Genomic DNA, 25895 nt, shown 5'->3' with positions numbered 1-25895 from the left:
GCACACCGATCGAATATTCTAAGTAAAAACTCATTTTCAGCACCCGTCTGTTGCATGGAAACACTGACCTTTAAGATTAATTATAACATCAGTGTGGCTGTTGCCACACTGACCTTTAAGATTAATTATAACATCAAAGATCATAATCAACGAGGTTAAGTGATTAAACTGAAAGTGGAATATTCAACCAGACTAAAGACTTGCCCTCCTCGACGAGAGACTTTCTTATTTAAGTAAACAATACGTCGGTGAAAGTAATAGGCGTGCATAATTTCAAATCAATTGGACGCAATGGATTATCTTGGACATAATGGATTATTATGGCCGGCAAAGGGCCCTTTGTGGTGGAAGCTTGGGCCCCCCTGAAAAATCTGGGGTGGGCATTTGCCCCCCCCCCCCCTAACCCCCCCCCCCTCAAATGGTGCCTCTGGAGTAGACGGCAGCGGTAGGAGGTGATGGCCGTGTCAATTGAGGTATTACTACTGAAGTAACATAGCTTAAGCTTGTACATGCCGCAACTTTAGAAAAAAGAATATAAACTAAGGTAGGTCTTAAGTTTTAGGACAAACTTATAAAGTATTAGTTTTTATGCATGGTGCGCTTAAAAAAATGATTGATCGGATTTAAATATGTGGCATATTTTGAAACCGACTTCAAGGAACACGCCATGACTTGCCTTTTTGGGACGTACCAATCTAAAGTCTTGGGGGAGACAGATGCGGCATTTAAACTATAGTGAAGATCGATGGATCGAATATAATCGATCGAATCGATATAATCGATAGATCGAATATAATCGATAGATCGAATAAAATCGAAGGATTGCTCCCGCAATAAATTTGCCGGCGTAGTCCACCGAAAACTGCCACAACACTCCTTATTCAAAGGGTGCAAGCCCAGTTGAGTTTGACATACTCAGATTGAATCCGTAGTAAAGTCAGACATGTAAAGGTGCAGGGAAAACCATTCTAATGTTGACGGATGATCATGGTGATGAACAGTTTGTAGGGTGTAATCTTGGTCTTAAATAACAGTTAGTACAAGTGTGCAAACTTGCTATGATATTATATGATCGTTTTACAAAATCTATGAGAAAAAGTTTAATTTCGCTTATGTTAATTACTTTAAACTAATGTTCACTTTGATTAACAACGCAGTTTACAAACAGTGTATATTTTGACAGGGCAAGAAATGGTCATAATGTTGCGCAAAGTCGACTAAAGCGACAAAATCTTCAAGAAGAATTTAGAAATGTATTTCCAAGGATTGTCGAGGAACTTACAGAAGATAAAGAGTATAAACATATTCCATTTGCAATGAATTGGCAAAAAGAAGCAAGTATTTTCCTTTTTCAATCACTTCTCTGTATACTTTATCCAAGTTCACGTTCTCACATCAGGAGAATGCACAATTTACATGTACTCTGAACGTAGTTTTCATAAGCAATCCTTCTAACTAATGTAAGACCCTATTTCCTGCAAGTAACGCTACATTATTTTCGACGTCTGTACCTCTCGCTCCACCATGAGTTACCATGCCTTAGACGCTAATTTTGTGCGCAGCCAAAATTAATATTTCAATTGATACTTAATTGATATAAATATCAAATGACATTTGAATTATCAGTTGACATTTGAAGTATGAATTGAATACTCAGGATATAATTTTGTGCGGGTCCCTTACAATAAGAAGTTAAAATCAGAGCTAAATTGATTTACCTATCCTTTTATATTTCCTATGGAGCCTGTTTTTTTTTTTGTTATAAGCTGAAAAGGATGATGTGTTCAAGAAGTTTCAAGCTTAATTATTTTTGTTTGATGCATTTCAAATGAATAAAAAACTAATTGCATTCCCAAAATCTTTGCGATTAGACTCTAACAGAATATTGTAGTTATATAAGAAACTATTATATTTTTTTTTAGATTTTATAAGTCTTAAGTATGGGTTATGCTCTAGAATTCACATGATCCTGGCAGAAATTGGCCGAAGCAATTGACCTACGCGTTCTAAAATTCTTTTAAAGATCAAAAGAAATATAAAATCACTAAGATCGCATCCATTCCTTAATTACTAGATAGATACCGAATTACCTTCATGGGGAATCTGAAAGAACCTGGATATTTATGGGAGAAGGCCGATTGAACCCTCAGTTTCAAAATCTCACTTAAATACAAACCTTAATATAGTATTTTAACTTACTATATCTATTCTCAGAAACATACTGCTTTGATTCTAACGGGAGAATTAAAACTAAAAAGAGATTTGTCGAGTGAATGTACCACGGTGCTGGCTTTCCCCTGTGATCTTCCCTAACGGGTTTAGTGACCTTGTTAGAATCTTCGATCGCTCAGTAGAACGTGATGTGACGACACCGCTTTCACAATCAACACCTCCTTGTCTGAGACTTTGAAGCAGTTACTGCGTCTCGTACGCCTTCTTAAAAAATCACAAGAATTTAATTGACCTAATAAAGGTGTCTTATGCAAATTGTAAAAAGCAAATTGAACTCCATTAAAACCATGCAAATTATGTGCGCAATAAGGATCAAAATTATTACTGTAAGTAAATTCAAAGTTATTCTAGGGCAATCTATATTTTCAGCTGATAAAAAAAGAAGAAAAAACTAATTTAATATAAAGATTGTGTTGATGTTGAAGGGAAAAAAAGCCATTTTATTATCCGCTGATCATCTTGATATTTGAAATATCAACTGAATATTCAGAAGAAACCTGCTAGAAGTCGAAAGGAGTCTAGATTCAAGTTGCAGTTTCTTAGAAGAAAAAGATCTAGCAAAAACTCTGCAAAATCAAAAAGACTAGCTAAAAAAAAAACAAAAAAAAAACATAGAAACTAATTTCGGTTGAAAGTGAAGTGATAGTCAATTAGTTTCGAAATATGATAGAACTAACAGGTCATTTTTTATTAGGTGCTTGAAATCAACTGCACACGAGGTAAACTAAATCGAGGATTCACTGTAGTTGACACCTCAATTTCTTTAAAAAACGGAAAACTGACAGAAGAAGAGCTACAAAATGCTTACATTATTGGCTGGGGAATAGAGATGGTAAGTGTAAACACCATTTTTTTGGTAGGAAAAACTGTTTGCCTCTTATTTTAATATTATTATTATTATTATTTAATAATAATTATATTATTATTATATTATTATTATTATTATTATTATCAATAATTATATATTATTATTTATATTAATATATATATATATATATATTATATATATATATATATATATATATATATATATATATATATATATATATATATATATATATATATATATATATATATATATATATATATATATATATATATATATATATATATGTATATATATAATATAATATCTATATATATAAAAATAAGTTGTCTGTGTGTGGATCTGTGGATGGATCAGGTGACGTCACCTGAAAAAACTGGATCAGGTGAGGTCAAAACTGAAAAAACTAAAAAAAGGCAAAAACTACAAAAAAAACTAAAAACTAATAAAAAAAATAAAAAAGCTAAAAAACTAAAAAAACTAAAAAAAGGCAAAAACTACAAAAAAAACTAAAAACTAATAAAAAAGCTAAAAAAACTAAAAAAACTAAAAAAAGGCAAAAACTACAAAAAAAACTAAAAACTAATAAAAAAAATAAAAAAGCTAAAAAACTAAAAAAACTAAAAAAAAGGTAAAAAACTAAAAAAACTAAAAACTAAAAAAAACTAAAAAAAGGAACAAACTGAAAAATAAGCTAAAGTAAAGGTAAAAACCAATAAAAAACTAAAAAAAAAGGCAAAAACTACAAAAAAAACTAAAAACTAATAAAAAAAGTAAAAAAGCTAAAAAACTAAAAAAACTAAAAAAACTAAAAAAAGGTAAAAAACTAAAAAAAATAAAAAATAAAAAAAAAACTAAAAAAAAGGAAAAAACTGAAAAATAAGCTAAAATTAAGGTAAAAACCAATAAAAAACTAAAAAGAAAAAAAGGAAAAAACTAAAAAAAATTTTCATCTAAAAATAAAAAAAACTAAAAAAGGTAAAAACTAAAAGAACTAAAAAAGAAAAAAATAAATGACGACACTCAAAGAGAAAGCGACCAGGACAAAAGGAATGTTCGAAAAAAAAATAAAAAAGCTAAAAAACTAAAAAAACTAAAAAAAGGCAAAAACTACAAAAAAAACTAAAAACTAATAAAAAAGCTAAAAAACTAAAAAAACTAAAAAAAGGCAAAAACTACAAAAAAAAACTAAAAACTAATAAAAAAAATAAAAAAGCTAAAAAACTAAAAAAAACTAAAAAAACTAAAAAAAGGTAAAAAACTAAAAAAACTAAAAACTAAAAAAAAGGAAAAAACTGAAAAATAAGCTAAAATAAAGGTAAAAACCAATAAAAAACTAAAAAAAAAAACTGAAAAAACTAAAAAAAGGCAAAAACTACAAAAAAAACTAAAAACTAATAAAAAAAGTAAAAAAGCTAAAAAACTAAAAAAACTAAAAAAAGGTAAAAAACTAAAAAAAATAAAAAATAAAAAAAAACTAAAAAAAAGGAAAAAACTGAAAAATAAGCTAAAATAAAGGTAAAAACCAATAAAAAACTAAAAAAAAAAAAGGAAAAAACTAAAAAAAATTTTCATCTAAAAATAAAAAAAACTAAAAAAGGTAAAAACTAAAAGAACTAAAAAAGAAAAAAATAAATGACGACACTCAAAGAGAAAGCGACCAGGACAAAAGGAATGTTCGATTAGCAATCAACAAAGCACCGGGACACAGGGAGTATAAATGACGACCAGGACATAAGTAAAAAAAAAACTAACAAAACTAAAAAGAAGGTAAAAACTACAAAAAAACTAAAAAGAAAAAAAAACTAAAAACTAATAAAAAAACTAAAAAATCTAAAAATCTAAATAAACTAAAAAAGAAAAAAAAAGGAAAAAAATAAAGGAGAAAAACAAAACTAAAAAACGAATGTATATACAGACCGGGACACCGGGATACAAATGACGACCGGGACACAGGGAATATAAATGACGACCGGGACACAGGGACACAACAACAACGGGGACACCGGGGGAAACAGGGGGATATAAATGACGACCGGGACACCGGGACAGGGAATAGTCGATTAGCAATCACCATCAACAAAGCTCAAGGGCAATCATTAGAATCATGAGGTATAGATCTGAATACAGATTGTTTTCCCATGGACCATTATATGTTGCATGTTCAAGAGTCGGTAAACCTGACAATCTATTTATATGCAAAGACAATGGGACAGCAAAGAATGTTGTATATTCGCAAGTTTTACGTAGTTAAAACCATATATATATATATATATATATATATATCTATCTATATTCACAGGTGGGACATAGGGACACAACTACAATGGCGCGTAACTATTATGGCGCGTAACGACTTACGCGCGCGGGGGGGCTTGGGGGGGGGCGCGAAGTGCCCCCACCAACTAGGTGTTGGGGTGGCGCGAAGCGCCACCCCAACAGCTAGTATATAATATAATTAGTACATAATATAATATAATATATATTATTATTATTTTAATATTATTATTTAATATTATTATTCTTTTACTTCCACGAAAAAATATCACAAGTGGAAGAATTTCGTTGTTTTTTCCGTTCCTCTTGAAATATTCCAACGTTTGACTTTTGTAAAACAAATTAGAAACTTAAATCAGTTAAAATATTCAATCAGATCAATAGAATCAGATGTACCATATCCAGATATCCTATTTCTTCTTTTTTACAGAAATAATGGGGATATTATTGATCGCCGTTTATATCTCCAACCTTGGCTTCGTGATATCTACGCCAAATTCATTTGTCTCTGCTTTAATAATCAATTAGAGGTTCTTACAACTTTACTTTTGTAATCATCTTATCCTTTTTATTTGCAGAACTGCAGAATTAGACAAAGATTACCTGATATTCCTATACTATAATATTTTCATCAACTAAGAAGATTAGGACAAAAAAAAAATTCAAAAAAATCTGTAAATTTATTAAATAAACTAGTCTTTGAAATACATCTTGTCAGTTCACATCTCAATTTTTACAAACACTTTTTAGGTGGTGCATAATCGACTTTATATAATAACTAAATTGCATTCTCACGAATATAATCATGTAACACATATACGCTTGTAAATATATTTAAATATTCTGAAAAGTATAATGGCGCTCTCTTAATAAAATAAATAACTTGAAATCCAAACGATTTTGAAAAATATCAACATATGTTTTTGAAGGAATTTAAATTCCTATCAAATGTCCTTCTCTCTGTATTAAATCACTTATTCACAATAATGGCTGTAGAGTAGCTCAAAATATGTATCCCGCTTAGATGATCAGAAGGAATGCAAAAAGTATTAATTATACTATTCTCAAAGTCATTTTTATCATGTTTTGAATCTGTAAAATATTCATTATGAGGAGAAAGACACCAAAGGCTGATTATCTGCAGTAAGTTTTAATATACATTCGTAAAATACTAACGCTAAAAGTATTAATGAGCTCTCAAAACTTCGCTAAAGTTTCCCTCAAAACATGTCCGTTTCAAACAGTTCGTGGTAACGAACTGTAGTAAGGAGCGACCTGGCTCAATAGTAACCAAATCTCTAAAAAGCGGAATTTTGATACCAATAGTTACATCAAAAGAATCGTATTCTAATGCTGATTTTAAATGTATAAGTTTCGTCAAGTTTAGTTTTACCGATCAAAAGTTACGAGCCTGAGAACATGCTACCTGAGAACCTTAAAGGTGATAGAATCTTAACGAAAATCACACCATCAGACTCAGCATATCAGAGAACCCTACTGTAGAAGTTTCAAGCTCCTATCTACAAAAAAGTGGAATTTTGTACATTTTGCCAGAAGGCAGATCACGGATGGGTCTTTATTTGTTTTTCTTTGTGTGTTTTTCCCCAAGGGTGATCGCATCGAACCAGTAGTCCCTAGAATGTTGCAAGAGGGCTCATTCTAATGGAAATGAAAAGTTCTAGTGCCATTTCTAAGTGACCAAAAAATTGGAGGACACCTAGGCCCCCCAACACGCTAATTATTTTCTCAAAGTCACCGGATCAAAATTCTGGGATATCCATTTTATTCAGCATATTCGAAAAACCTTATAATTATATCTTTGGGGACGACTTACCCCCCCCCCCCCACAGTCCCCGTGGGAGGGGCTGCAAGCTACAAACTTTGACCAGTGCTTACATATAGTAATGGTTATTGGGAAGTGTACATACGTTTTCAGTGGGATTTTTTGGTTGGGGGAGGGGTTGAGGAGAGAGAGAGAGAGAGAGAGAGAGAGAGAGAGAGAGAGAGAGAGAGAGAGAGAGAGAGAGAGAGAGAGAGAGAGAGAGAGAGAGAGAGAGAGAGAGAGAGAGAGAGAGAGAGAGAGAGAGAGAGAGAGAGAGAGAGAGAGAGAGAGAGAGAGAGAGAGAGAGAGAGAGAGAGAGAGAGAGAGAGAGAGAGAGAGAGAGAGAGAGAGAGAGAGAGAGAGAGAGAGAGTTTGACTTAGTGCTATTTACAATTTCTTTCAATTCCAGCATACTTGTTGCTTCAGTCTCCATTAATAGTCCCAGACCTCTCTCATCAATGAAAGCTTCCTTACTTGTTCCTTGACTCTTTGGCTTATCTTTCTTTTTAACCACTCCACCAATCGTCGAGAAATAGGCACCAAAGTGATTCACAATGATCTGTTTGCCTCCTTAGATTTTCCATCTATAATTAGTGGAGTTGGCGAATTTTTCTGTTTGTCACTATCTAACACTTCTCTCAAAACTTTCCATGTTCCTTTTGAGTCCTCTTTTGTTGCTTTAAGTTTCGATTCATAATAGTTATTAACACAAGATCTTCGAAAAGTATTCACTTGATTTCTTACTTTTTTGAACTTTTCAAAAATATCAGCACTTTGACAATATAACAAGAGGTAAGAGCTCATATGGCACTTTTGACGAGACCAGAAGAGCCAAGAGCTCATATGGTGTGAGATCTACCAAAATTCTAAGAATCAATGGATTGATTTAAAAGGAAAATCAGAGGCTTAATGCCGATCGCTCCTTACTTTCAGTTAAAAAAACTTGTTTTTTTTATTTAATTTCTGGACGTTTTTGAATCAATGCATGTTTTGATTTTGGCTCTCCGCAGAGGAATAATTAAAACAAAATTTGCATTTTTTTTTTGGCTAAATGGCTTTCTCATAATTTTGATCGAATGATTTTGAGAAAAAAAGAGCGGGGGAGGAAGCCTAGTTGCCCTCCGGTTTTTTGGTTAATTAAAAAGGCAACTAGAATTTTTGATTTTTTACGAATATTTTTATTAGTAAAAGATTTACGTAACTTATAAATTAGCTTAAGTAAAGAACTTTTGTATTCTCATATTTTTATTACATATATGAGGGGGTTCCCCCCTTGTCAGATCCTCGCTCTTTACATTAAAGCTTAAATTTTGTCCCAATTCATTAAGAATGACCCCAGAATCACAAAAGCTGTAGAATAAATAGTTGAAATTACTAAAAATACTTTAGCGTAAAGAGCGAGGTATTAGGAGGAGGTGAGCCCCTCAAATGGGTAATAATTTCTGTTTGTTTTAAGTTTTAATGCTGCTCCTTACTTCCAGCTGAAAGAACTTTTTCATATTTATTTTTTCATTTTTTTTTTTAAATAATGCTAGTAAATCCTGCGCTCCCTTCATGGAGATTTTCTTCCGCCATGACAAACTATCGATGGAAAGTTCCCCCAGCATATCCCCCTCTTCTCAACCCCTCCCCCAACCAGAAAAATCCTCCTGAAAACGCCTGTACACTTCCCAATAACCATTACTATATGTAAGCACTGGTCAAAGTTTGTAACTTGTTGCCCCTCCCACGGGGACTGTGGGGGAGTAAGTCGTCCCCAAAGACATAGTTATAAGGTTTTTCGACTACGCTGAATAAAATGGCTATCTCAGAATTTTGATTTGTTGACTTTGGTAAAATAATTAGCTTGGGAGGGGGCCTAGGTGCCCTCCAATTTTTTGGTCACTTAAAAAGGGCACTAGAACTTTTCATTTCCGTTAAAATGAGCCCTCTTGCAACATTCTAGGACAACTGGGTCGATACGATCACCCCTGGGAAAAAGAAAAAAAAAAAAAAAACAAAAAAAAAAAACAAATAAACACGCATCCGTGATCTGCCTTCTGGCAAAAAATACAAAATTCCACATTTTTGTAGATAGGAGCTTGAAACTTCTACAGTAGGGTTCTCTGATACGGTGAATCTGATGGTGTGATTTTCGTAAAGATTCTATGACTTCTAGGGGGCGTTTCCCCCTATTTTCTAAAATAACGCAAATTTTCTCAGGCTCGTAACTTTTGATGGGTAAGACTAAACTTGATGAAACTTATATATTTAAAATCAGCATTAAAATGTGATTCTTTTGATGTATGTATTGGCATCAAAATTCTATTCTTTAGAGTTTTGGTTACTATTGAGCCGGGTCGCTCCTTACTACAGTTCGTTACCACGAACTGTTTGATCAAAATTCATTAAAGGCCGATCATCCACTCGTAAGTTAAAAATACCTCTTTTTTCTAATTTTCCTCTCTCTTCAGCCTTCAGATAGTCGAACCAGGGAAAATGACTATCAAGTCAATTTGTGCAGGTCCCTTTGACACGCCTACCAATTTTTATCGTCATAGCACGTCCAGAAGCACCAAACTCGCCAAAGCACAGGAGCCCCCTAACTCCCTCAAAGAGAGTGGATCAAGTCCGGTTACTTCAATCACGTATCTACGACCTGCCAAGTTTTATCTCGATCTCTCCACTCTAAGCGTTTTCTAAGATTTCTGGTTTCCCCCTCCAACTCCCCCCAATGTCATCAGATCTGTTCGGGATTTAAAATAAGAGCTCTGAGACATAATTTCCTTGTAAATATCAAATTTCATTAAGATCCGGTCACCCATCCTTAAGTTAAAAATACCTCAATTTTTCAAATTTTTCTGAATTAGCGCCCCCAACTCCCCCAATGAGATCAGATCCACTCCAATTATATCAGCAACGTATCTAGAGCTTGTGCTTATTCTTCCCATCAACTTTCATCCCGGCCTCTCCAATCTAAGCGTTTTCCAAGATTTCCGGTTTCCAAGATCTCTGTTTTCCCCCTCTAACCCCCTATATCCCCAGATCCGATTCAAATTGAAAATGGAGCATCTGAGACATAAAAGCTTTCTATATATCAAGCTTCATTAAGATATGATCACCCATTCCTAAGATAAGACACATCAATTTCTACGTTTTCCAAGATTTCAGGTTTCCCCCTTAAAATCCCCCAAAGTCACTCGATCTGGTCGGGATTTAGAATAAGAAATCTGAAGCACAAGTTCCTTCTAAATATCGAATTTCATTAAGATCTGATTAACCCCGCCCCCCAGCTCCCCCAAAGAGGGCAGATCGGGTCCGGTTATGTCAGCCACGTATCTTGGACTTGTGCCTATTCTTCTCACCAAGTTTCATCCTAATCTCTCCACTCTAAGGCTTTTCCAAGATTTTCGGTTCCCCCGTCTCAATTCCCTCCAATGACACTGAATCCGGTCGGGATTTAAAATAAGAGATCTGAGTTACGAATTCCTTATACATATGAAATTTCATTAAGATCCCATCACTCCTTCGTAAGTTAAAAATACCTCATTTTTTCTAATTTTAAAATATAAAATAGTATAATAATATAAGAGAATAACATAAAATATATAATGTAAATAAGAATTGATGTCTTATAAATTAAGAACATAATAATATAAAATAGGGATTTAATATTTACATTTGATAACTAATTCTGCAGTACTGCACTTTATGGTGGGAACGAATGATACAGCAATGCATGGTTCTGTAGTACCTTCTTTATGGCCGGTAGTAAAATCCTTTTCTGCCATCTATTTGTAGTTCTTTAAAAGGGAAAAAGAAAAGTATGGAAGAGCGAATGATGCAGCACAGCATTATGGTTTTCTAGCATTTTTTTTTTCGGCCGGTGCTAAAAATTCTTTTTTGCCATCTATTTGTAATTCCTTGAAAAGGGAAAATGCAAAGAGATTGTCAAAATACTTAACAGCTTCATGACCAATCATTGTCTTCCAAGGGAATACATTTGAAAAACAACTAAATGTATCAATCAAAATTAACAAGTACTTATAAGGTTTATCATATTTCATAAAGTCTCCGACTAATATTAAAAGGTCGGTTTGACGAATTTCTCCAGGAAAATTAAAGAGTCTTCCAAAAATATTTAGTATGAATTCTAAAATTTCTCTTTAAAATTCTAATTTTTCAAAAACACGTTTGCTCTTTCAGAGGCAACGCTATAGTATTTTTTTCCCCCGGAAGCACTTAGTGTGGAAGGAGTCGTCGTATAAGCTTCAGAGGGGGCTCATTCGATTGGAAATCGGAAGTTCAAGTACCCTTTTTAAGAGTCTAAATTGATCGGAGGCCAACTGCCCCCCACTCCCTTTTTCCTAAAATATATCCGGTAAAAATTCTGAGACAGCCATGGTGAATAAAATGGCTACCTCAGAATTTTGATCCGGTGACTTTGGTTAAAAAATGAGCGCGGGAGGGGGCCTAGGCGCCCTCCAATTTTTTGGTCACTTAAAAAGGGCACTAGAACTTTTCATTTTCGTTAGAATGAACCTTCTTGCGACATTCTAGGACCACTTGATCCATACGATGACCCCTGGGAAAACAAGAGCTAAGAGCTCATATGGCACTTGTGACGAGGCGAGAAGAGCTAAGAGCCAAGATCTCATATGGTGTGAGCTCTAACAAAATTCTAAGAATCGATAGATTGATTTAAAAGGAAAATCAGAGGCTTAATGCCGGTCAGGATTTAAAATAAGAGCTCTGAGTCACGATGTCCTTCTAAATATCAAAATTCATTAAGATCCGATCACCTACTCTTAAGTTATAAATACCTCATTTTTTCTAATTTTTCCTCTTCCTTTAGCCCCCCCCCCCAGATGGTCTAATCTGGGAAAACGACTTTAATAAGTCGATTTGTGCAGCTCCCTGACACACCTACCAATTTTCATCGTCCTAGCACGTGCAGAAGTACCAAACTCGCCAAATCACTGAACCCCTTCCCCCAACTCCCCCAAAGAGAGCAAATCCAGTACGGTTCCGTCAATCAAGTATCAAGGACATTGCTTATTCTATCCACCAAGCTTCATCCCCATTCCTCAACTCCAAGTGTTTTCCAAGATTTCCCCCTCGAACTCCCCCAATGTCAACAGATCTGGTCGGGATTTGAAATAAAAGCTCTGAAACATGAATTCCTTCTAAATATCAAATTTCATTAAAATCTGATCACCTATCCGTAAGATAAAAATACCTCAATTTTTCTAATTTTTCCAAATTAAAATCCCCCCCTCAGATCCTCCAAAGAGAACAGATCCGATCCGATTATGTCAATCTCGTATCTAGAGCTTGTGCATATTCTTCCCATCAAGTTTCATCCCGATCTCTCCACTCTCAGCGTTTTCCAAGATTTCTGTTTCCCTCCTCCAACCCCTGTGTCCGCGGATCCAATTCGAGTCGAAAATGGAGCATCTGATACATAAGATCCTTCTATATATATATCATCAAGTTTCATTAAGATCCGATCACCTATTCGTAAGATAAAAATACCCCAATTTTCACGTTTTCCTAGAATTCTGGTTTCCCCCTCCCACTCCCCCCAATGTCACAGGATCTGGTCGGAATTCAAAATTAGAGCTTTAAAGCACAAGGTCCTTCTAAATATCAAATTTCATTAGGATCTGGTCACCCTTTCGTAAGTTACAAATACCTCAATTTTCAAAATTACCCCCCCCCCCCAACTCCACAAAAGAGATCAGATCCGGTCTGGTTATGTCAGTCACGTATCTTAGACAGGTTTTTATTCTTCCCATCTAGTTTCATCTTGATCTCTCCGCTTTAAGTATTTTCTAAGATTTTCGCCCCCCCCCAACTGCCACCCCCCCACATGACGCTGGATCTGGTTGAGATTTAAAATGAGAGATCTGAGCTATGTGTTCCTTGTAAATATGAAGTTTCATGAAGATCCGATCACTCCTTTGTAAATTAAAAATACGTAATTTTTTCTAATGTTTCAGAATTGACCCCCCCCCCCAATAGAGTGGATCCGTTCCCATTATGTAAATCACATATCTTAGATTTCTGCTTGTTTTCCCCACCAAATTTCATCCCGATCCCTCCAATCTAATCGTTTTCCAAAAGTTTAGGCTCCCCCAACCCAAACCCCCCCACCAATGTCACCAGATGCGGTCGGGATTTAGAATAAGAGCTTTGAGACACGCTATCCTTCTAAATATCAAATTTCATTGAGATCCTATCACCCGTTCGTAAGTTATTAAATACTTCATTTTTCTAATTTTTCAAAATACCCCCCCCCCCCACTTCTCCAAAGGGTTATGTCAATCATGTATCTAAGACTTGTGCTTATTTTTCCCACCAAGTTTCATCCCGATCCCTCCACTCTAAGTGTTTTCCAAGATTTTAGGTTTCCCTCTCCCAACTCCCCCCCAATGTCATCAGATCCTGTCGGGATTTAAAATGACAGCTCTGAGACATGATATCCTTCCAAACATCGAATTCCATTAAGATCTGATCAACCGTTCGTAAGTTAAAAATACTTCATTTTTCTATTTTTTCCGAATTGACCAGCCCCCCACTCCCCCCCAGATGGTCAAATTGGAAAAACGACTATTTCTAACTTAATCTTGTCCGGTCCCTGATAAGCCTGCCAAATTTCATCGTCCTAGCTTACCTGGAAGTGTCTAAAGTAGCAAAACCGGGACCAACAAACCGACAGACAGACCGACAGACGGACAGACCGACAGAATTTGCGATTGCTATATGTAACTTGGTTAATACCAAGTGCCATAAAAAACCAAAAAAACACGCACCCGTGATCTGTCTTCTGGCAAAAAATTAAATAAAAAAAAACTAGTTTTTTTAACTGAAAGTAAGGAGCGACATTAAAACTTAAAACGAACAGAAATTACTCCGTATATGAAATGGGTTGTCCCCTCCGCAATCCCTCGCTCTTTATGCTAAAGTTTTTAATTATTTTAAAAAGTAGAACTGTGGCAAAGAGTCAAACTTTAGCGTAAAGAGCGAGGGATTGCGGAGGGGACAACCCATTTCGTATACGGAGTAATTTCTGTTTGTTTTAAGTTTTAATGTCGCTCCTTACTTTCAGTTAAAAAAAACTAGTTTTTTTTATTTAATTTCTGAACGTTTTTGAATTAATGCATGTTTGTTTTTGGCTCTCCGGAAATAAATTATTAAAATGAAATTTGCAAAATGAATTTTGAAAAATGAATTTTTGGCTAAATGGCTTTCTCTTAGTTATGATCAGACAATTTTGAGAAATAAGGGGTGGGGAAGGAGCCCTGTTGCCCTCCCATTTTTCGGTTACTTAAAAAGGCAACTAAAACTTTTAATTTTTAACGAATGTTTTTACTAGTAAAAAATATACGTAACTTAAGAATTAAAATACGTAACAAACTTTTATATTCTTATATTTTTATTATGTATATGAGGGGGTTTGTCCCCTCTTTAATACCTCGCTCTTTACATTACATCTTAAGTTTTGTCCCAATTCTTGAAGAACAACCCCTGAATCAGAAAGGCCGTAGAATAAATAGTTTAAAATACTAAAATACTTTAGCATAAAGAGCGAGGTATCTATCTTCTCCTATACCTCGCTCTTTATGCTAAAGTATTTTTAGAACCCCTCATATGCGTAATAATCTCTGTTCGTTTTAAGTTTTAATTTTATTCCTTACTGTCAATTGAAAAAACTTTTTCATGTGTATTTTTTCATTGTATTTTTTATAGTAATGCTAGAAAATCCAGCACCCTTTTTATTGAATTTCTCTTCCCCCATGACATATTCCTCCAAGAAAAGATCCTCCCACATAGCCCTCTCCCCTCAACCCCACCCCAAACCAAAAAATTCCACTGAAAACGTCTGTACGCTGCCCAATAGCCATTACTGTATGTAAACACTGGTCAATGTTTTGTAACTTGCAGCCCCTCCCCCAGGGACTGTGGGGGAGTAAGTCATCCCCAAAGACATAGTTATTATGGTTTTTCACTATGCAAAACAAAATAGCTAGCTCGAAATTTTGTTCCGTTGACTTTGAGAAAAAAAATGAGCGTGGGAGGGGGCCTAGGTGTCCTCCAATTTTTTGGGTCACTTAAAAAGGGCACTAGAACTTTTCATTTCCGTTAGAATGAGTCCTCTTGCGACATTCTAGGACCACTTGATCGATACGATGACCCCTGGGAAAAAAAGAAAACAAAAAACCAATAAACACGCACCCGTGATCTGTCTTCTGGCAAAAAATACGAAATTCCACATTTTTGTAGATAGGAGCTTGAAATTTTTGCTATAGGGTTTTCTGATACGCTGAATGCGATGGTGTGATTTTCATTAAGATTTTATGACTTTTGAGGGGGTTTCCCCCTATTTTCCAAAATGAGGCAAATTTTCTCAGGCTCTTAGCTTTTGGTGACAAGACTAAATTTGATGAAACTTATACATTTAAAATCAGCATGAAAATCTGATTCTTTTGATGTATCTTTCAGCATCGAAATTCCATTTTTTAGAGTTACGTTTACTATTGAGCCGGGTCGCTCCTCACTACAGTTCGTTACCACGAACTGTTTGACACGAAATTCTACATTTTTGTAGATAGGAGCTTGAAATTTTCGCAATAGGGTTCTCTAATACGCTGAATGCAATAGTGCGATTTTCGTTAAGATTCTATGACTTTCGTTTACTATTGACCCGGGTCGCTCCTTACTACAATTCGTTACCACGAACTGTTTGAAAAGTCTAAAGCCTACTGCATCATTGGCGCTTCACGGAAAACGAATTATATTACAAGTATTTTCTTTTCCAGTTATTGCAGCATTGAAAACGAAGATAAAATTACACTGAAATAAAATCTTCAACTGACGATCTTTCAACAATTAATGTCACTTCATATCAAGCGTTCGGTTTGATTTTATTTGTATTTTCCAAGGCTGTTCAAGACACATATAGTTTTCAGTAAAGCACCAAAGACGCAGTAGGTTTCACACTTTTACAATGAGAGAAGGAGGCAAGGCCCAAACTCTTGTTTGTAGAGATTTTTCTTCTTTAAAAGCTTAATTTGCATATTGAATTTAAGTTTTACTGGTTTTAAGATTCATTCACTCATTCAAATTAGCACCTATTCATCTTTGTTTGCTATGATTGTTTATTTAATTTCTGTTCATTTTGGGTATCATTCTTACTTCAATGGCCAAATATTTTTTGTTGTTTTAAGCTTGATTTGCATATTCAACTTAAGCATTACACGTTTTAAGATTTATTTATTCATTTATATTACTACCTGTCGTATTGATTAATTCCATACTGTTGTATTAATTCCACCATAGCCGGTCCCAAGTCCGGTTGCGAAAGGAAGAGGGTTGGGCGCTAGGCTTGCTACCTGTCCCTGCAAAAAGAAATCAGCAACTGAATCGTCGACTTTAGCCTCGGATATGACTACTACTTCCCTAACAACCTCAGCATGCCCCCGGACCCGATTTTTGACTACAAAGCAACAACTGAAGCTCGGATTTTGGAATTTGAGAACGATGAGCCAGATCTAAAAGACTGAACAGATACTGAAAGAAGTGATACGGTACAATATAGACATAACAGCCATTAGTGAAACTAGATGGCTTGGTAGCGGGATGGAACCCCTACAAGATGGCCACGTCCTCACATACAGCGGACATGAAAACAGACGCCAAGCAGGTGTGGGTGTACTGATGTCACCCGCAGCTAGGCGAGCGATGCTAAAATGGACACCTGTAAACGAAAGAATTATTTACACACGATTTTGGTCAGCTCATGGAAAACTCTCAATCGTTGCCTGCTATGCACCAACTAACGAAGCGGATGAAATAGAGAAAGACAACTTTTATGAAACACTACAAAGTGTTGTTGCAGAAATTCCTAGACACGATATCATATGTCTCGTAGGTGATCTCAATGCGAAAGTAGGATCTTGTCACAATTACTGTCCTGAAGTCATGGGACAACATGGAATAGGTGATATGAACGAAAACGGAATGCTACTTGTCGACTTTGCCCTGAACAACGACCTTGTCATAGGAGGTACATGGTTTCAACACAAGACCATTCACAAATATACATGGACTTCACCAGATGGCCGCACGTGCAATCAAATTGATCACCTTCAACGTTGAGAAACTGAACGACAAGGAAACAGCACGGATGTTCCAATTAGAACTTTCAAATAGATTTGAAGCCCTGCAATCGGAAGTAGAACCAAGGGCTGATGTCGAACGCATGTGGGAGAAACTTAAAACCACGTACAGAGAAGTTGCAGAGGAGAAATTAGGCTATAAGAAGAAAAAGAAAGAAAGATGGATTTCCGAACGAACCTGGAAACTAATTGATGCAAGAAAATCAGCCAAACTTTCCATTCTGGTGGCCTCAGACGCATCTGAATTAATTGTTCTGCAAGGCTCATATAGAGAAATAGACAAACAAGTAAAGAAGAGTGCCCGGACCGACAAGAGGCAATTTATTGAACAGAAAGCAGCTTTGGCGGAAGAAGCAGCAAAGAAGGGAGATTCGAAAACAGTCTATAGATTAACCAATGAGATGATTGGAGTCAAACCTAACAGGACTAATCTAGTAAAGGACGAGAATGGAGCCCTTTTGACAGACCCTTTGATGATTGACGAGAGGTGGGCAACCCACTTCGAGAACCTACTAAATAGACCGAGAATAAATGACCAAGATCTAATTCCTGACACTCCATTTATGATTCTTAATGTAAATGAAGATCCACCGTCTCCAGAAGAAATCCTAGCCACTGTCAGAAAGCTAAGGAACGGAAGAATGCCAGGAGTAGATGGCATTACATCTGAGATGCTGAAAACTTCAGTCCACGACTGCATGACAGTTTGGGTTTAGCTACTAACTCAGATATGGAGTGAACAGAAAGTGCCCAGTGACTGGACGAAAGGAACCATTATTAGGCTCTTCAAAAAAGGCGATGCGCTTGTTTGTGGCAACTGGAGAGGTATTAACATAATGTCGATACCTAGTAAACTTTTGTCAATTATTATATTACAACGCCTACAGCAGAAACTGGACCAAAATCTTCGTAATTAACAACACGGCTTCCGACCTGGAAGATCATGTGCAGACCTAATTTTCACACTGAGAATGCTGGTTGACGACTCAAAGGAATGGGATAAAAAGCTATATCTTCTTTTCATTGACCTAGAAAAGGCCTTTGACTCGGATGACCGAGAAATCTTAAGGAAAATGCTCAAATACTATGGAATACCCCCCAAGATAGTAGAACTGATTATCGCCCTGTACGAAGAAACAGAATGCTGTGTTCGAACAGAAAACGGAGTGAAAAGACACTTCAAAATCATGACTGGTGTCAAGCAAGGATGTGTATTATCACCACTTTTATTTACAATAGTTATGGAGTACGTACTCAGACAGTTTACGGAGTAAACGTCAAGAACAAACAACTCGCAGATCTTGACTTTGCAGATGATATAGTACTACTAGAAGCCGCCAAAGATCGATTACAGCTGCTATTTGATGAAATCTCAGAAAAAGCCCTAGAGGTCGGATTGTCGATCAACGTTGATAAATCAAAAAGTATGTCCACATCTGGCTCCCCCCTAACTCTTCAATGCTCCGATAAATCTGAATTTAAATACTTAGGAAGCTGGATAGAAAATACTGGCGATGTAACATTTGAAATCAAGAGAAGGATTGGACAAGCATCAGGCGCCTTCAACAGACTAACACCAATTTGGAGAAGCAACAAATACTTACTTCGTTTAAAATTGCGCCTGTTCAACAGCAATATGTTGTCTATATTGATGTACGCCACTGAATGTTGGAAACTCAACCAACAACTTGAGAAACGTATCCTTGGATTCGAAAACATTTGCCTTCGGAGGATCATCAAAATCAGTTGGCATCAGAAAATCACCAATAGGGAAATCCGGCTGAAAACAAACCAGCCCATAGTGACCGAAGTTTTGAAGAAACGAAGATGGACATATTTGGGTCATGTTCTACGCATGCCCAAAGACAGACTTCCCTCAAGAGTGTATCAATGGCAGCCTGAAGGAAGACGAAGACAAGACCGACCAAAACACACACTGCGGAGGCAGTATGATCGGGACCTAAAAAAGGCAAAAATTTCCCTCACTCCGCAATGGGAAGATATCACTGCAGCCGCACAGCTTCGTGATGAATGGAGAGACTTTGTCGACGCCCTATGCGCCATCGATGACTCAGGAGGATCTAGGGTCTAAGGTAAAGGTCGTATGTTTTTTTGCTATGATTGTTTATTTAATTGCTCTCCGTTTTGGGTTTCATTTATTCTTTAATAGTAATTTCTGGTCGTTTTGAGTTTGAGTAGGCTAATTGTAGATTTCTATTTCTTCTGATCTTAAGTTTAATATGGCGTTTACTTTTCTTTAGAAAATTTCTTTTTCGGAAAGTTTTTAATCAATTTACCGTAACACCTACCTCCAATTTTTTTAGATAAATGAGCATGGGAGAGGGGCCTAGTTGTCCTCCAATTAGTTGCCCTGCAATTTGGTTTCAAAATTTAGTTTTTTAGAGTTTCGTTTACTATTGGGTCGCAACTCACTTATAGTTCATTACCACGAACTGTTTGAAAGGCTTTTCCAGTTGGATTAAAAGTTGAATGTCTGCCTGATTTCAATAATCGGCACTAAGGGGATCTATATTACCCCTAGCTCACCCGTTTCTAAAGAAAAGGTTGCACACGTTTTTAAAAAGGAACTATGCAAAGATTCTCAATATTGGTGCAAACATGAGCTAAGTCAAAGCTGTTGACTGACTTGATGAAAACCTAGGCAACTTCAAAGCGCAAGATCTCAGTGATCCAGTTCAAAAATGAGCACCATCAGAATAAATACAAAAAAGAGTCAAGGCTTTGTTCAGTGCGAAATCGAACTAACTAAGTCCTGATTCAGTGTAAAAATGAACGAGGCCCGTTCATTATTGTAAAAAGTTAAAGTAATACACCTGTATGTTCCTAATAATGTACAATGTATAGTTTTTATTTACAGATGCAATCATATTACCTCATTATGGACGATTACATGGATCAATCGAAAACGCGACGAGGATTACCTTGTTGGTATTTGACTAAAAATCTTGGACCAAAGGCTCTTAATGATGGATTTCTAGTTTTGAGTAGCATGTTCGAGCTATTCCACAAGCGCTTCTCAGGTAGAGAGTTTTATCGAGATCTGATACATCTTTTTAGGAATGTAAGTATCCTCCTTTGACTATAATTAATTAAAAAGAAAAGCTTTTTCCACGAAATAAGTTTTTCAAAGAAAAGTAAAGAACTCTATTTAACGAAAAATGAGCAAAAATAAAGTCAAATAATCTACCAAGCGTAAAACTACCAGATGTCTGCATCGATAAATAAATAAAACCCAAAACAAACAGAAATTACAATAAATAACCGATTCAAACTCAAAAAGAGCAGAAATTAATATGAGTAGCCCTCAAAACCCCCCATGCCTTCCCAAAGCTAGAACATAATTATTTGAACTTTACTGGAAAAAATACTATTGAATGTTTATTGTAATTTTAATATACATATACTGATATTCATTAATCAAAATGTTAATAATATTTGATTTATTAAAGTTATAGAAGCATGGCCTTGAGAAGGCAGAGTGGTTTTGAGTGCTACTCATGTTAATTTCTGATCTTTTTGAGTTTGACTCGGTTAGTAATTGTAATTTCTGTTCGTTTTGGTTTCATTTATTTATCGATGCTTACTTGCGGTAGTTTTAGCCTTAGTAGCTAATTTTATTTTATTTTTGCTCATTTTTGGTGGAGTTCTTAACTTTTCTTTGAAAAACTTATTTTGCAGAAAAAGTTTTTTTAATTAACTTCTGTTCGTTTTATATTGATTTAGACTTTTCAGGGGAAAAGAAAACAAGAGTTAAAATATTTTCATTTTCTTAAGACTTATAGTCTGGCCTGCTATTTGTATGCTGGAGAAAAATTTTCAGCAATTTTAACAACATACATCCTTTTAAAAATCTAGACACAAAAAGTAGTGTTTAATTTAGTTTCATGCCTACTTTAGTTGACCTGAAATAGAAAACTTGATACCATTCGCCAAAAAATCTGTCTACTCTCTTAGACAGCTATGCTGAACAAAATAGCTATCTTAAATTTTGATTGGAAGTTCTTATAAAATTATGAGCTAAAGAGGAGGGCTGATTGCCCTCCAATCACTTTTGACTCTTGAAAAGGGTACTAGAGCTTTGAATTTCCAACCAAATTAGCTACTTTAAAATATCAGTGATATTAGTTGCTATGATAGAGCAGCGCTGCCTATGATATTGCTTATATGCCCTTTAAATATTTGCATGAGTATAGTTTTTTCATTTAATTGAAATTCCCCCTAAATGTTTCAACTTAATACCCTTAAGTGTCAGTAATCACAGTAACCGTAGAAATAATATCAAAAGTATACACATAGTGTCTTCTCGCTAGTTCAAATCTGTCACAACTTACCCTGAAAGGTCTAGCTTAATAATGTAAGCTGTTATTGTGATATTGCTTTGTCACCTTATTGACAATCTACATGATCATAATTAATTTTGATTTAGTTCAGTATCTGCCTAAATATTCCTCGAAAGCTTCACCTTAATACCCTTAGCTTGTGTAGCTGCAATAGTTGTAGTAGCAGTAGTACAATTATTAACAGCATGCACATAGCACGTTTTTTCAACATGCCCTTCAATACATGACGCAATTTTAACTTAGCATCATCAACCGGTCCTGAAGCTTTCGACAACCTATGTGAGCATAGTGTGTTTCAATTTATTTCAATACAGTTACAATAATGCCCAAAATTTTCGCCTTAATACCTTAGATTTATTAGTAGTATTAGTAGCACCAGTAGTTATAGTAATAGCAGCAGGAGTAGAGTTAATCCTAGTAGTCTTAGCTTTGGTAGCAGTAGTAGTAGTAGCAATGATAATAATAGTAGCAGTAGTAGTAGTTGTAAGAGTAGAAACAGTAGTATTATGATGCAAATATTGTCTTTTGGTTAGTTCAACATCCCTGATGTTGATTCAATCTGCATACAGATGACAGGTTGTCATCCGTACAGCAGCAATTTTCAGAAATAGTCTCTGAAAATTTCCTCTTCATACCCTTAGGCATAGTTGTAATAGCAATTGGAGCAATAATAACAGCACTATTAGAACTAGTAAATTTTATAGTAGCAGTAGTAGTAGTAATATTAAGCACTATTGCCTTTTGGACAATTGATCATCCCCTTTAAGTATTCTCTGAGAGTTCCAACTTAATACACAAGCCAATTCTTAAGATACGTTTTATTGAAAATCTAAATGCACATAGTCTCTTTTGTTAGTTCGAATTGCCATCAATATTTTCTCAAATTTTACCTTAATAGACATAGCCTTAAAAGTACTATAATCACAGTAGTTTCGATGATAGTAAAAGTAGTTACAGTGTTAGTGTTGTATTGGCAGTAGCAGTAGCAGTAGCAGCAACAATATTATTAGAGGTAGTACCATATGTATAATGCCTTTTGGTCAGTTGAACACCGCTTTCATGATGCCCCAGAAGTTTTACCTTGACCCGTTAAGCCGTTCCAAAAACATTGTTGATGTGCCGTTTTGACACCCTTTTGACCTTAATACTCTAAAATTTACAAGCTGTTGTAATTAAAGTAGTAGATTGAATAGTTTAGTAGCAGTAGTAGCATGAGAAAAAGTAGCACTGGTATGAGTGTTAGTAGTGACAAGCGTATATTTCTTTTTTGTCAATTGATCTTCCCCTTTAAGTATTCTCTGAAATATTCAACTTAATACCCAAATTAGCTCTTAAGATACGCCCTTCTGACAACCTACATACATATAGGGCTTTTTGATTTAGTTTAAATTCCCCTTCAATATTCTGTCAAAAGTTCACCCTCATACATGTAGCCTTAATTGTACTCGTATCTTGGTAGTGGTAGTTGTAGGAACAGTAGTAGCAGTAATAGTGTATATTTATTAGAGTAACAGTAGTAGCAGCAGCATTAAAAACAGTAGTAACATGATGCCCCTGAAATTTCCTCTTGGTATGGTAAGCCATTCCAAAAATATTGCTGATACGTCCATATCAGCAATCTGTGTACCCACAGTATGTTTTGATTTAGTTCAAATTTCCGCTCAAAGTTTCCTCAGATATAATTTTAGCCTTAGCCTTAATAGTACTTGGTGATAGTAGTGCTAGTAGTAATAGTGCTTTTGGTAGCAGTTGAAGCAGCAGTAGTTGTAGTAGTAGGACTAGCGTGCAAATATTGTCTTTTCGGTCATTCCTGAGGGACAACCTTTTGACAATCCATATACATATAACATGTTATGATGTAATTCCAAACATTCCTCAACATTCCTTGAAAGACTCATCTTAATGTCCTTCGTATTTTGGGAAAGTAGAAGTCAAACATGCATACCTCTTCTCAATAACATATACTAAATGTAAACAATGAGCAAATTGCACAACTTTCAGCCCTTGCCCTAAGGCCTCAGGGGGGGGGAGGTTGAGATCCCCAAATATCTAATTACTGAACTTTTCAACAATGCTAAAAAATTAATGTCTCAAAACTGTGTTTGGATGTTTGTAATGGAAATGATGGGCGTGTGGGGGTGGGTTCTCTCAAAACACTTTGCCTCTTAAAAAGGATACTATAACTTCCAATTTAAAATCCAATGAGATCAATCTGAATTGAATACGACCACCCATTTCATAAGAAACTTATATGCCCCTAGCATTATAACTTAAAACACTTGCCCCAGGGCTCTGGGGGGTTATTGTTCTTTGGACTATTTTAAACCAAATTGGTATCGCACAATTTTAATCATATACATTTAGTGAAAAAAGTGGTAGTTGGGGGAGGGGGCTAGTTGACCTCCATCACTATTGACCCTTAAAAGGGAACTAAAACTTGCCTATTTCAACCAAATGAGCTGGGAACTAGAACTTCCAATTTCAACTAATTGAGCCACCTCTAAAGTTTGTACAATCATCCTTCTATAAGATCCTTAAATACCCGAGAGGCATAACTTACAACCCTCGCCCTTAGGCTCTGGTGGCTCGTACCAACCTCAAAAGCCTTGTTATATGATCTTTGGACTATTTTGAATTAAAGGCCTGTCTCAAAATATTTATTGGATATGCGTCGGGATAATTGACGGGCTTGTGTAAGTGTGTGGGGGAGGGGGAGGGTAGCTGCACTTTGATCACTTTGACTCTTAAAAAGGGCACTTGAACTTCTGATTACCAATCCAATGAGTCCCCTCCAAAGCATATACGATCACCCTTTCTATAAGTGCCTTATATGCCCCCAGGGTATAACTTATAACCCTTGCCCGAAGAGCTGTAGGAGGGGAGGGGTCGTCCTCACAGACATAATTTCTAGACCCTTCAACATTGATGAACGCAATTGTTATCTCTTAATTTTGATTGGAAGTTTTAAGGGAAACGATGAGCGTGGAGAGTTATTTTGTTCAAAAGAGTCCAAAGAACACAATAATGTCTCTAGGATTGACACTACCCCCCAGCGCCCTGGAGATAGGGTTGTAAGCTATATCATAAGGGCTTAAAAAGTTTTTATGGAATGGGCGGTCCTACAAGCTCCTGGTTGCTCTCAAATGCCTTCGACTCCTAATAGGGGCACTATAACTTCCAATTTAAATAAAATCAGCTCCAGCTGAAGATTGTACGACCGCCCATTCCATAAAAACTTTATAAGCCCTTATGATATAGCTTACAACCCTATCTCCAGGGCGCTGGGGGGTTGTGTCAATCCTAGAGACATTATTATGTTCTTTGGACTGTTTTGAAAAAAATAACTATCTCAGAATTTTAAAGAGATTTATTTCATGTAGGGGTTATTTGGAGGGGGGCTTGCTGCCCTCTATCACTTTTGACTCTTAAAAGGGAACTAGAATTTTCTATTTTCAACCAAATCAGCCTCCTCTAGAGTTTATACAACCATCCTTTCCATAAAAACGTTAAATGCCAAAGGGGCATAACTTACTTGTTATATGATATTTAGACTTTTTTGACAAAAATGACTATCTCAAAAGTTCCATTAGATGTTTTTCGGGAAAATACTACGTGTGTGTGTGTGTGGGGGGGGGGTAGCTGCCCTCCGATCACTTTGACTCCTAAAAAGCGCACTATAGTTTCTGATTACCAATCCAATGAGCCCCCTCCGAAGTTTCTATGACCACGCTTTCTATAAGAACCTTTATGCCCCAGTGCATAACCTACAATCCTTGCCCTGAACGCTGCGGGGATTTTTCATCCCCAGAGAAATAGTTTCCTGAACTTTCAACTACGTTGAACAAAATGGCAATCTGAAAATCTTGATTTGAAGTGTTTTAGGAAATGATGAGTGCGGTGGGGGGCATTTTCCCTCCGATAACTTTCGACTGATAACAAAGGCACTAGTTCTCTCAATTTCCAATTGAATGGGCCCTTTCTGAAGTTTCTACGACAACGCTTCCTGTAAAAACCTTATTTGCCCCAAGGGCATAAACAAATCTTATCCTGAGGGCTGTGGGGGGTTTTCATATTCAAAGACATGATTTGCAGACTTTTCAATTACGTTGAACAAAATGGCTATATCAAATTTCTGATCGGAAATACTTTGAGAAATGAAGGGAGTGGGGGGGGGGGGCATTCGCCCTCTGATTACTTTGAACCAGCAAATAGCTCTC

At 35.8% G+C, this 25895-nt stretch overlaps 1 protein-coding gene across 2 annotated transcripts in view; it reads left to right on the top strand.

Annotated features, from left to right (window-relative positions):
• LOC136033088 (uncharacterized) overlaps positions 1-25895 on the top strand; it is a 53402-nt gene that overhangs the window by 4768 nt on the left and 22739 nt on the right. For both annotated transcript variants that reach the window (XM_065713694.1, XM_065713693.1), the window contains exons 2-4: positions 1184-1334; positions 2927-3064; positions 20196-20399. In XM_065713694.1, coding sequence (XP_065569766.1) covers positions 1184-1334; positions 2927-3064; positions 20196-20399 — 493 coding nt within the window. The remainder of the gene's footprint in view (positions 1-1183; positions 1335-2926; positions 3065-20195; positions 20400-25895) is intronic.

This window comes from Artemia franciscana, chromosome 11 (assembly GCF_032884065.1).
Source record: "Artemia franciscana chromosome 11, ASM3288406v1, whole genome shotgun sequence".
Taxonomy (NCBI): Eukaryota; Metazoa; Arthropoda; class Branchiopoda; order Anostraca; family Artemiidae; genus Artemia; species Artemia franciscana.
This window is presented reverse-complemented; position numbering and strand designations above follow the sequence as displayed.